At 43.3% G+C, this 13,726-nt stretch overlaps 1 protein-coding gene across 2 annotated transcripts in view; it reads right to left on the bottom strand.

Moving 5' to 3' along the window:
- NT5E (5'-nucleotidase ecto) overlaps window positions 1-13,726 on the bottom strand; it is a 47,626-nt gene that overhangs the window by 18,779 nt on the left and 15,121 nt on the right. For both annotated transcript variants that reach the window (XM_047103256.1, XM_047103255.1), the window contains exons 2-3: window positions 8,281-8,503; window positions 2,979-3,167 (exon numbers count right to left, since the gene is read on the bottom strand). In XM_047103256.1, the coding sequence (XP_046959212.1) occupies window positions 2,979-3,167; window positions 8,281-8,503 (412 nt within the window). The remainder of the gene's footprint in view (window positions 1-2,978; window positions 3,168-8,280; window positions 8,504-13,726) is intronic.

Raw genomic sequence — 13,726 nt, forward strand, 5'->3', positions numbered from 1 at the left:
CTGTCTCAAAAATAAATAAACGTTTAAAAAAAAAATGAAACAGTAGTACAGAAAATATCAGAGTGCATTCCAGGTTCTTCGTGACAGTTTTCTTTTTGTGTGTGTGTGTATATGTGTGTGTGTGTGTTTGTGAGCGTGTGTGTTTGTGGCATCATGTACAATGCCTTTCTTAGTATGGTTCGAAGCTGGAACAGTCTGAAACACTATCCCACAGGACGAAGGGGGTGGAGGCAGACATCTAGGTCCAGCTGTGTGTCTTGTGTTTTTTTGACATTGCCTCAGAGAAAAGCTAAGAAAAGGCACCAAGGGAGGGTTTTTCACAGATCTCATCCACAGAATTGGGACATAACTGAAATAAGGACAGCTCAAATACTAGGCCTTGTCCTGAGGGGCCTCAGCCACCTGTTCATGACATAGGTCAAGTCATGATGACCTTTTATAATAGGGTTGTTTCCATCCTCACTCTGCAGATGAGATCAGACAGAGACAGGATCCCGCCACCACTCAGTGGCACAGCCAGCATGACCCCAGAGTCTTTACTTCTACCCAGTGGTGCCCCATGACTTACTCCGATGGGATTTTCTCTGGTCTGGTGCTCTCAGCCCATCTAACTCCCCTGGAGTTACTTAAATGGCTCCCAGATGTTTGACCGCAACACTGCTCACACTAAGAAATTCACATCACCACCAGTGCCCGCCACTGTTCTTGTCACACTTATGTCCTGCGCGCTATGCACTTGGGAGCTAGCTGTCCTCACCATCTCACATACATCTTTTCCCATGAAACAATGTATGTTCATATGAATAATGTTAAATGCCTAACCTATTTTAGTCTAGTCTGTTAAAAAATTTTTTAACCCACTAATTTATATCACAACCATTAATGGATGTAATCCAGTTTGAAATTTTTCTCTAGCCTATGTCTACCAAGAGATAAAATACTTACGAAGGAACTGAATTAGTAAGGAATCAATTATGTAGATACCAGCATTCTTTACTTTTTCTTTTATTTTAGAGAGAGAGAGAGAGAGAGAGAGAGAGAGAAAAAGCAGGGGAGACGGGCAGAGGAAGTGAGAGAGAGACTGTTAATCTTGGGGCTTAATCCCACGATTTGGGATCAGGATCTAAGCCAAAATCAAGAGTCAACTGACTGAGCCACCCAGGCACCCTCAGCATTACATGAAGTAGGTCCCCAGTGTCACCATTTTGATTGGTATATTTTCACTGGTGGGCAGTCTCAATACCACTGCATGCCAGAACACAGCTATTTACACTTTATGAAGTGCCTTCCCAGGAGTACACACACCACCTCACATCATTTTCACAACAATGTGGCACTTTGAGTATTATCTCCATTTTGAAACAAAGCTAACAGGTTCAGACAGGGTGTGACCTGCTCAAGGTCTCTGACGTGAGTCAGGAAGGAAGACTTCTGACCCTATGTTGTGTTTCTTTCTTTTCATAATTTGTGTTTCTTTGGCTGATTGCAAAAGCAACATGCATTCGTTGTTTGAAAATAATTGGAAGTGCGAAGAAGAAAGTAAAAATTACCTGTATGCTCTTTTTAGTGATAACCCCTTTTTTAACATTTTTTGGTACTTTTTTTTTTTGTACTGTTCAGGGTATTTTTTATTTTTAATCTTTTAAAAATAGGATCACCTTAGATAGCCCACACAGAGACAGCCAAAGCAGCAATCTCTTCAAGGAGAGGGTTGTGCCCCACCAAAGCCTGCCTTTGCACTGCTGATAAAAGTCAGTTACCAGCCAAGCCCTCCTCCTTCCCTTCCTAATTCTTGAAAGTACTTCAATGCTCCAGGTAGTGGTGGTGGGCAGGGGGCATGGTAGGAAAGACTGACTGAGCTAGACTCAAAAGTTTTGGGACATTATAGGTTCCAAACAGAAGGAAAAAAAAGAGGTTTTGTAACTAAAACTACCTAACACTAAGGAGAGAGAGAAGGAGGGAGTGGGGGGGGAGGGCGGGGGGAGTGCATGCCTTCAAGAGCAACAGTACCTATTGCTTCCAGGACGCTCATAGTCCTAAGTCCCGGTACACAGTAGTAAAGTTAGGACTGGAACCCAGAGTTCCAGCTCCTGCTCGTGAACCTACAAATCAAATCCTGTCACCTTGATCTATGAAGGCCTTATTTATTTTGTTTATGCTTAAAATTTTTTATATGACATGTTGCTTTTTGATATAAACTGACTTTTGGCTGGGGCCTCACAGTAATCTTTTTATTTTACATGTATACTTTATTTTTTTAATTTTTTTATATGTTTGTTTTTGAAAGAGAGAGAGAAACAGAGTGTGAGCAGGGGAGGGGCAGAGAGAGAGGGAGACACAGAATCCAAAACAGGCTCCAGGCTCTGAGCTGTCGGCACAGAGCCCAGATGCAGGGCTCGAACCCACGAACCATGAGATCATTACCGGAGCTGAAGTTGGACAGTTAACTGACTGAGCCACGCAGGCGCCCCTACCTGTATATTTTATGCATATATTTTATATATATTTATAATATACATAAATAAATAGGAGCTGACATAATCATTAAACCAATAAATTATTGTTAGGAATGTCTCTGAATAAGATTTACAAGTTACTATGTATGTGTATTATACATCTATTACAGGGGCGCCTGGGTGGCGCAGTCGGTTGAGCGTCTGACTTCAGCCAGGTCACGATCTCGCGGTCCGTGAGTTCGAGCCCCGCGTCAGGCTCTGGGCTGATGGCTCAGAGCCTGGAGCCTGTTTCCGATTCTGTGTCTCCCTCTCTCTCTGCCCCTCCCCCGTTCATGTTCTGTCTCTCTCTGTCCCAAAAATAAATAAACGTTGAAAAAAAAAATTATACATCTATTACATATCATAGAAATATACATAATATATATGTTAAATTGTAGTAAAAATAATAACAGTTACAAAGACAAAGACACAAAGTAAGTTATCTGGACATTGTGGCCAGTGTAATCCTTCTGAAACAATTACCTGTATAAAGAAATGTATTGGAGTGTCCTCCTACCACGATGTCCACGCCCTTCACTTTCTGAGCGATGAGTTTATCCATTTCAAAACCAGAGTGTCCCAGTGCAATAATTTTGTTCACATTTAGAGTTTTTAGTTTATCTACTTCAGGTTGCAATGCGGTGATTTCATCTTCAAATACTAAATTCCCTCCTAAGGAACAAGATAAGTAAAATGCACATTTATTAATAATTTTTATTATATTACTTATTACACATACTAACACATAGAGTCAAATCACCTTAATCTACCGAAGCTCTTAAATTACTGAAACCAAAACATATTTATAAGTTAAATATAAAATCCCTAAAATGCCAATAAAAATTCGCATCGTAATCTTCAGTTACATTCACTTAATGTTGTATTAGTTTAAGGTTGTGAATGATACCATGTTGCTCTAATTCAATCTCAAGCTATGAGGAGGCTTCAGATCTGGAAGCCTATCTATTTTTTAAAAATCTGTTTTTGCCTGAGCACATCAGCATGTTGTGCTATGCATGTCAAGTCACTATGGTGTTGACACAGCTTAAATGTATACAGTGCTGTGTGTTGGTTCTATCTCAATAAAACTGAGTGGGGGGTGGGTGGGGAGGAACCTAGAGTACCTCTAAGGCTTTGTTTGCAAGTTCAGGATAATCCATCTTCAAACTTAAAACTCTGCTGGCAACTAGTCCTTGAATGCCAAGCTTAACACACCAGTTGACAACTGTCTTGTTCATTTGGTAAGGTCGACACTAGAGCAGTACTGAGCTCTGCATTAGACAGGGTCTCAGTCACACATTGCTGGCACTCGGCTGTGGACATTCTTCTCTGGCCACTTACTCCCCCTTGTAGTAGTAAAGGGAGCTTGCGCCCATGGGACAGACTGGTGAGTGGGTGTGACTGTGCAGACCCACACCCTGAAAATTAGCAACTCACAGACGTGCCGTTGGACTCGTGGTGCTGTCACTGACGCACAGGTGACATTTAAACATCAGGAGTTGTAACAGCTCTGCCACCATTGTCTGCCATGAAAACATCAAGAATAATCTGCTTCTTGCTGATTACTCCAAGAAGTCCAGGGCTCCCTGGTCACTCCTCAGTGCCATGTCACTTTCTCTGTGAGTTCCCCGAGCCTCCCTTTAAATTGACAAGGTATGTCCTCCCCCATGCCTCACTTGCTGTTCCCCTACTGTTTAGTACTTAGCACCTTCTGACACACCAAATATCTTACTCATTTATTTGCCCACTAAACCTGTAAACTCCAGTAGGCAGGGATTTTTTTTTTTTTTTTTTTTTTTGTCAGCAGCCCTGGTGCCTACACACAGGCACTCAGAGGAAAGAAAAAGAAAAGGAGAGAAAAGAAAAGAAAAAGAAAAGAAAAGAAAAGAAAAGAAAAGAAAAGAAAAGAGAAAGAAGGAAGGCAGAGAAAGAAAGAAAGAAAGGAAGAAAGAAAGAAAGAAAGAAAGAGAAGGAAGGAAGGAAGGGAAAGAAAGAAAGAAAGAAAGAAAGAAAGAAAGAAAGAAAGAAAGAAAGAATAACTATTGAGACCTTCTGAGAACACTACCATTCTCTGCTTTAGTTTGGCTGTAACTAGTCTTTGGACAAAGTTCAGAGAAATGCCTCTGAGAACAAAGGAATGTATTCTCCTAACGTGTCAGGAGCCTCTTGGGATCAGTCATCACACATATACAAAAGCATGGGATATGTTTCAGGATATCTTGAAGGGGGTTGTAGGAATTCCATTACCTAGCTAAAATAAATTAAATGTGCTAGAAATACCAGTTATACCTGTGGGTACGTAGGCAGCAGGACTGGAGGGATGGGGTTGGATCAGGGGCCAGAGATCTGTAGGAAGAACCCATGCACTGGGCCTGTGGTCTTGGTAGAAAGAAAGTGTCCCTAGAAATACTGTTCTATCCCCCACACCCCCCATCCCAGTGCTGGGATCAGTCCCGACACAATTCAGCCTTTCTCTCCTGGGAGCTGCGATGACAGCATCATCCCTTCAGATCCCCCTTCTGTTACAACCTAGTAAAGGGCTAATATGGGGTGCTATCAGAACCCCAGCAAAGGGGGACTTATTTCTGGAGCCCCCATGTCTCTCCACCAACAACCTCTCCTTTCTTACTGGCGACTATTCAAGAAGAGATAACCTTTTCTCCCCATCATGCCTGAACTCCTTGATCAGTCATTCAGGACGCCCTACAATCCAGTCCTCACCCAGCATTTTGCTTTCCCTGATTGGAACCTGTGTTCCAAGGAACTGAACTATGTGCTCCTTTGTGACTGTGGCCCCCACACTTCCCTGCTCTCATGTGTTCATTCTAGCAACACTTATTGAGAACTTCCCACTTGCTGGGTATGATACAAAACATGGAGCAGTGAATGAGACAGATAATAAGGTCCCTGCCCTCGTGAGGCTTGCGTCCTAGCATGTGATCTCACCGCTGGAATGCCCTTTGCCCCAGGATGCTTGTGTGCCCTCGAGGTGGCCAAGGAGGTTCTTCAAGTCTACAGGACCTCCAAGCTAGTCACTCACCCTCTGCTCCTAAAAGACGTTGCCCCACTCCCTGACTTCGTTCTTAGCTCTCTTATGGCATTTAATTACATTCTATTTTAAATGAACTCAAAAGCCAGCGGGTAGAATAGAAATTATAGAGACACATAATTAATTCAAATATTCAAGGCCACATCTTTATCCAAGGATCCTATGCTGGCCTCTCTACTAGGTTCTGGATGTTCACTGAGAAGAGACCCAGGCTCTGTTCAGGCCAGCACAGGAAGCTGACAGTAAGAGACAAGTGTAATGAGGGGGAGAGGTGTTTGCTGTGGGAGCTGGGGACCCAGAGCAGGAGCGTCCAACCTGAGGGGAACCAGGGGCAAGGGCAGCAAACACCGGGCCATGTCACCCCAGGCCTACTGACATTGGCAATTGTTCTGTTAGCAGTCATGCAGCCTGGTTCACTCTGCAATCTGCATATGCTCCTCTTTGCAGAAAACCCCTGGAAGGCCCGAACCACAGCAACCCCCTCAAACTGGGGGGAGGTCGGATCACCAACCAGAGTGGGAGGCAGCGGCCTGCTGGCCTGTCATGTGCAGAATGAAGCAGAGGACTATGGTCAGCTGGGCGGGGTTCAGAGCAGCCTAAGACTGTCCAGGTCCCACTGGTGGGACCACACACTTTTTAGAAGAGCACTTCTGAAACATGTTGAGAGCTGGTGACTCATCATGTCCACAACTACCCCCGGGCTCCATAATGACCTCAAAAACAGCTATTTATTGACTGTGTGTCACACAGTATGCAAAGGCTTAGTCACCTGTGGGACAGATGCCTACCTGCCACCTGGAGTGCCTGATAATCCCCACCGCCCCTACCAGCAGAGAGGAGAGAAGGCCTGTGCCTGCCCTGTCTCCAGGCTGGCTGTACAACCTTTCCCTCAGAGCAGAGCCATGCTGCTCAGGGCCAAGCAGGGCTGACCTTGTTGCTGTTTCCAATGGCTTGGACCTATTGTCACAACAATAATAAATATATCATTTTTTAATTGTTAAATGATAGTAAGCCCTTTATCAGTTAATTCTTTTTAAAAAATTTTTTTTTCAACGTTTATTTTTTTTTTGGGGGACAGAGAGAGACAGAGCATGAACGGGGGAGGGGCAGAGAGAGAGGGAGACACAGAATCGGAAACAGGCTCCAGGCTCTGAGCCATCAGCCCAGAGTCTGACGGGGGGCTCGAACTCCCGGACTGCGAGATCGTGACCTGGCTGAAGTCGGACGCTTAACCGACTGCACCACCCAGGCGCCCCTAAGTTAATTCTTAATGAAAACCCTTATTTCTGGATAATACCAGCTCCTAGTTTTCCTTCTCCTCTTTCTCTCTCTTTTTCTTTCTTTTTTTTTTTTTTTTTTTTTAAATTTTTTTTTTCAACGTTTATTTATTTTTGGGACAGAGAGAGACAGAGCATGAACGGGGAAGGGGCAGAGAGAGAGGGAGACACAGAATTGGAAACAGGCTCCAGGCTCTGAGCCATCGAGCCCAGAGCCCGACGCGGGGCTCGAACTCACGGACCGCGAGATCGTGACCTGGCTGAAGTCGGTCGTTTAACCGACTGCGCCACCCAGGCGCCCCTCTCTCTTTTTCTTTCTTTTTCTCCCTTCCTCCCTCCCTTCCTTCATTCCTTTCTTTTTTTTTTTTTTTTACACTATGTTCACCACAAGGTAGCTACCACCTGTCACCACACAATGCTACTATAATACCACTAACTTCCCTATGCTGTATCTTTTATTTCTGTTAGTTTCCCTTTTTTTCTCCAAATATGGGAAGAAAATTGGTTTGCATAATTTAGAAAAAATATCATTTTTGTTTTTACTGCCAAAGTGTTTTGGTGAAAGTGTTCCTGTAAAAGTGGCTCAAAATGTTTCTTTTTTATAAAATAACAATTTTTTAAAGTTTATTCATCTTGAGAGAAAGAGAGAGAATACATGAACAGGGTGGGGAGAGAAAGACAGAGAGAGGGAGAGAGAGAATTCCAAGCAGGGTCCATTGTCAGCACAGAGCCTGATGCAGGGCTTGAACTCAAGAACCATGAGACCATGACCTCAGTGAAATCAAGAGTTGGACGCTTAACTGACCAAGCCACCCAGGTGCCCCCAAAATGTTTCTTGAATGATTTTAGGGTTATATGTGTACGTATGTACATATACAGATATATATACTACATGAAATATAGCATATATAAAATATATTTATATTAGGATATGTATACCATGAGACCTTTCAAGGATATGTATTTCTCAAAAAGCTGGATACAACAAAGTCATTAAAAAATAACAAAAAAGGGAACAAGGAGAGTTAACTAGACATAATAATCATACTAGAAAAGGAAACGTAAGGTAAATTGAGGTAACGCCCTAGCTTTGGGCTCTCTGGCTCTGCAGGCAATAGGGCAGTGAATTATACAGCTTTTATTCTCCAGTAAGTAACTCTGTAACGTTTAGTACTGGATGTAAATGGCTTTCTTATCCAATTTTGAATGCACTGAATTAAACAAAGATACTGTGTATGTCAACAAAGAAGTTCAGTGAACAAAACAGCAATGTCTATAAGAAGTAATTTAGAACAATGTGGAAGTCACCAGACTGGTTTTATCAATGTTAACCTAAGTACACCATTTGCCCAACACAGCACGCTGTTCCTACTCTTGCCTACAGCCCATACAAATAATGCCAAGCTCTGATTTAATACATCTATTTGCAAGCAAAAAGTGCTATAAAAGTAGAAAATACCTGGATTTGAGAGATAAGGGGTTTCTTTTGAAGTATATCCAACAATTCCCACAACTTCATCCCCAACAGGAAGAATTTTATATGGCAAATAAAGTCCTGATATTTGAGATGCTAGTGGCCCCTTGGCTTTAATATTTGCACTCAGAATTGGAAATCGGGCCTCTTTGAGGAGTGGATCAATCAGTCCTTCTACGCCATTATCAAATTCGTGATTTCCCAGTGCCTAGTAGAAAGGGAAAAGAGAACAAGAATTAGGTACTCTGGAATTTCTGCAAAAACAAAAATATACTGTAAAGAATACTACATTAGCCCAGTGGCTCCCAAACCTGATAGGGTTCTAGGAGGCTGATGGCATGACCTCTGTCATCCTCACAACAGGAGATTTTACTCAGTGACCCTGGCGCTGAGCCCATGGACACACAGATCATCAGGTTCATTTGAGAATTGCTTCCCACATCCCGCACCTACTGAAGGTGGCATCAGTCCATGTAAGAGTCACTTGCAACGCTGTCCCTGCTGTCCTCAGATGTGGGGCAAGTTGGAGAGTTTGCCATTTCCTAAGCTCTGCCCAGGCTTTGCAGGTTGGTTTCTCTCATAAACCCACATTTCAACCCCCCAATGCAATTGTTTCAACATCCCATCTGCTGGGAGAACCATTAAAGTCAACAGGACTTTAGCAAAAGGCGACTGGAAATGTATTGTTGGTAGAGATGCCAGTGACCTCTCCTCCTCTGGTGTCCACATCATCTTGGTCATTTCTCCTTTATGTTCCCACAACTATGTCTTCCCAAGGGCTGTGTGGTCCTCTAATTCTTTGGGGAAAATGAAGATCCCCCAAGGTAACAGGAGATGGCATTCTCTGCATTTTGGAGGGGGGCACGGGTTTCCTCCTTCGGGCAGCTCTGGGCCGTCGTGGGTTTCATTCCCGGCAGCTTCGCGTCCCAGGAAGATCAAGATGGTGAAATGTTCACCGACCTTCAGGGCATTGTTAACCCACTCGGAACACAGGACTTGGTGGGGAGCTGGCATGGTTTACAGGCAGCCTCACCTCCCACCTTCTTTGCTCTCTCCCATTCCTCACTGCTCTGGGAGTGGCTACTGGGTGCAAAACAACCTCTTTGACATCTGGCAGCTTCCCCCAGAGTAATACTGACAAAACACGCATTCCAGCCACCTCCTCTGAAAAACCCTCCGCCCCTTTCTCCCTTGGCCCTAGTATAAGCCCATGTCCCCCAGGCACCTACCTTCCTGTGCTGGCTGCAAGGCTGTTTTGCTAACTCAGTACTTAAACTAGTGACTCTCAAACTCTCCCACAGCACGCCTGATTTTGCTTCACTTTGCCATTCATCTGGGAATAGACCTGAAAGTGCTGACTAGTGACCTCTCAACCCAGATTAGGGCCCTCCTGCATTCTCTTACAGGCCCCACTCCTTTCCTTCCTAGCACATTGCATACTCCAATGGCATGTTCAGCATGTCTGTGGAGTCCTCGCCAGACTGTGTGCTCCCTGAGCCACCATGTCCTGCTGTCCTCACCCTGCTCGGCGCTGCAGCCCTTCTCCACCCACACAGGTGCCCCTCTGAACATCTGTGGCTCAAAGAACTGTGTGTTTATGTCCTCACGCATATGTTTATACAGAGCAATACAATGTCTTCACATTCCCACACACCTGTCTCCCTAATGAAAGTCAGAATTTCTGAATTTGCCTCCTCCCCCACCTCCTCCCTCACCTCTGAGTATCCATCTTTACTTCCTTCCTCTTAACTAATGATTTCTCTCTTAAAGGCTGACCTAAGTCTTAAAGGACTTCCCAGCCTTGGGTAATCATCTTTTTATCATCTCTTTGTTACTGATTATTATTTTTAGTGTTTGTTTATTTTTGAGAGAGAGACAGAGTGCGAGCAGGGGAGGGGCAGAGAGAGGGACACACAGAATCTGAAGTAGGCTCCAGACTCTCAGCTGTCAGCACAGAGTCGATGCGGGGCCCAAACCCACGAACCACCACGAGATCATGACCTGAGCCGAAGTCAGATGCTTAACCAACCGAGCCACCCAGGTGCCCCCTTTTTATCTTCTCTTTAGAACACCATGATTTCTTCCTGTGGTGAAATCAGTCTCTCTTATGAGATTACAATTAACTATCTTGCTTAATTGTAAAGTCTTAAAAAGTGAATATTTCTATCATTCTTCATGGAGGATTATCCAATGTGTCAGTCACCTTGCAATTTACCAACAGCAATATATTGGTACCATTTGGCAATGGTTGGAGTTACCTTTTTCATTTATTTGTGGTTGTCTCCTTGCATGGTTGTCAACCTCGCGTGGTTGTCTCCCACTTTAACAGGTGGTGGGTGTCAGAAATAAAGTCTTGAAGACAAGACCAGGTCTCAGAGAACCTTATGGCTCAAAGAGCTCAGGAATGTTGAGTTTTATCACAAGAGCAGCGAAGAGTCCCTGTAGGACCTTAAAGTCGAGATTGACAAGATAAGCTTTGCATTTTAGAAAGATTATTCTGGCAGCACTATGTTGAATGGTTTAGAGAAGGGAATGGCACCAGCGGAAAGCCAGTGTGGGAGCTGATGCAGTGATCCAAGAGGGAACAGTGAGGACTGCATGCCGGGGAATGGATGGAACCAAAACATTGAGGCAAAGGTGGGATACTGGTTGTGGTGGGGTGGGGGGGGCAGTGGTTGGTAAGGAAGAGCGAGTGGGGGGCATTCAGCTGCCCAGGGATTTCTGGCTTTATTGACAGGATGGTGATGGCAGCTTGGGCCAACATGAGGATTTCTGGGGGAAGGGGCTTTGAACACAGTAAATGTCGGTTCTTGTGAGTCCTTGGAGGGAAGTGGCCATGTGGCAGTTGGACATAGAGGTTAGCACTACCATGCGAGGTTAGCACTACCAATCATGAGCTTGACCTGAGCACACTTCTAAATCACAGCTTCCTCTGGAAGGGCAGCGAATGAACAAAGCAAAGGTTGTAATGAAAATGAGTCAGCATTTACCAAGCACTTGCCACACGCCAGCATCGTGCAAAGTGATTTTGTTAAGAAAGACTGATTTTGTGCTGTGAGATTGGTATTATTACTATTATCATTTTACAGATGAGGAAAACTGAGATCTAGAGACATAATGAATTGTTCAAGGTCACACAATTAGTGAGTGGTAGAGCTGGGATCAGAACCACTTATGTTTGACTGCAACCTTCTTAACCACTATGCTTATATATAAAGAGCTCTGCATAAGGCCTGGTATATATAGGGATTACTCAAAATAAAATCCTAAGTACCTGCAGTTTTCCATGCTTGGACTTATCTTTGTCCCTTTGTATATAACAGATAAATGATGATTGGTAGATCTAAATATAGATAGGTAGATGAGTAGAAACGATAGAATAGAATAGGATAGACTAGAATAGAAATTTCTTTTTTACACCATGCCTTTACTACTTTATTCAATCAATGGCTTTAGCTCCTGAAGTGTGATGATCCTTCTAGAAGCGATACTTCCCGTGGACCCTTCATTGAGCTCCCTCTCTGAGTTAGGTGCACATTCTCTGCTCTACTGCTCACCTCTGTGCAGCGCCTGCACCTGCCTTCTGAACCCCTCTAGCGCCTAGCACAGACTGTGGAGAAGAGCAGGGAGGCACCGCTGAATGAATACATGAATGAGCAGAAGAATCTCTAACAAATTTCTTTCTTCTATACACAGCTAACTTTTCCTACAAAAATGTATTCCTTTGCAGAAAACTGCCTTTGTAAATACTTACTTTCCTATAAACTCATATTTTCATTTCCCCACCATGACTTTCTCCGACCCATTTCTCCTCCATTGCATTCACTACAAGTTCATCATTCATAAGCTCTTCAGAAGGAATATCATACCACTTGCTTGAGAACACCACGCTCCCTGCAGGCAAACAGCAGGTGCTCAAGAAATGTGTTAAATAAACTGATTTTTTAAAGTTTTAATTTTAACTCCAGTTAGCTAACACACAATGTTATAGTACAATACAGATGAACCATACAGAAAAAAATTCTTATTCATTTCTATAATTTTTATTAACATGAAAATACCTTAGGAAGAGTCTGCCCAAGAGCACTCAGAGCAATGAAAGACATCCATGTCCCTTTACATCTTACAGAGCATTTGTAACACACACATAAGAGAATTTATGCAAATTCATACTGCAGTGTTGTTCCACTTTTCTGGGTCCTATCTAAATATTCCCACCCCTCTCCTTAAGTGCGGTTGTCATTTTTTTTGCTGTTCTGTCCACAGCCTCCCCCATGACTTTAACAACAGATCCTGATCTGAGCTAAACTGTTACCGGCTCTTATTGCTATAATCCTCACATCAGGCAAGTGTTTTTTCTGACCCAAATCATATTTTTTTAAGTGTTTTAATGTTTGTTTATTTTTGAGAGGGACAGAGACAGACAGCAGGAGTGGGGGTGGGGGGGTGGTACAGAGGATCTGAAGTGGGCTCTGCAATGACAGCAGAGAGCCTGATGTGGGGCTCAAACTCATGAACCATGAGATCATGACCTAAGGCGAAGTCGGATGCTCAACCGACTAAGCCACCCAGGTGCCCCTGACCTAAATCATATTCTTATGCTTTCTCCTTCTCTCTTTTATTTTTGCTTTCCAAACACTGCATTTCTAATATTGGGTTCCTTTGTCTACAAGCCCTATTCATTCACTGATTCTAGATCTGACAACCTTGTATATTTTTACCATAAACACTAAATTTCACCAAATGCACTTTTCTGTAACTTAAGAGAGCTGAACCAAACAAAATGACCTCCACCATTGAAATCAGAGAAATTTAATGCGTGCACCTGGTTTAGCCCTGGCTCCCCACCCTCACTGCTCTCTTCATGCAGAAGAAGCCTAAAACACTATTTAAAAAGACAAAAAAGAAAAAAAAAACTATTACTATTCTATGAAAAAAACTTTCCTCACTTTCCATCTAGCCCAGCCCAGCATGTTCAACCACCTGAACACCTGAAATGCTGCTGCCATTTAAAGCTAAAAACAAATGAAAATGTAAGGACAGGAAGAGAGAGATCTGATTCAAAATCCTCTTATTAAATTAACTCTGAGGGACAGAGTCTGATTTGTTTAACATCTTCTTTAGGGGTATGTTAATATTTACATTTGATGTGGATAGTTTGTCAAAGTCTAGTGGCTTTGGAGAAACTCTGTTGACTAAAGATAAAGCCCAGAGAGATTTTCAGGTCATATGAAGCAGTACTGGAAGAATGAAGATATTCTAAGACTTCTGACTCCAAGTTTCTCCCTGGATTATTAAAAATACCCTGCAGTGAGGACCGAGGGAAAGCTTGTGTCTACACTTCGGTTATCATTCTTATGAATTCTGAATACAGGCCAAAATCTACCTTCCCTTTGTGGGTAAACAATTTCCTTATTTTCAGGTGATTATG

Source organism: Lynx rufus, unplaced genomic scaffold, assembly GCF_022079265.1.
Source record: "Lynx rufus isolate CCGP_SWC_20201006 ecotype Redwood Valley unplaced genomic scaffold, mLynRuf1.p SCAF_6, whole genome shotgun sequence".
Classification (NCBI taxonomy): domain Eukaryota; kingdom Metazoa; phylum Chordata; class Mammalia; order Carnivora; family Felidae; genus Lynx; species Lynx rufus.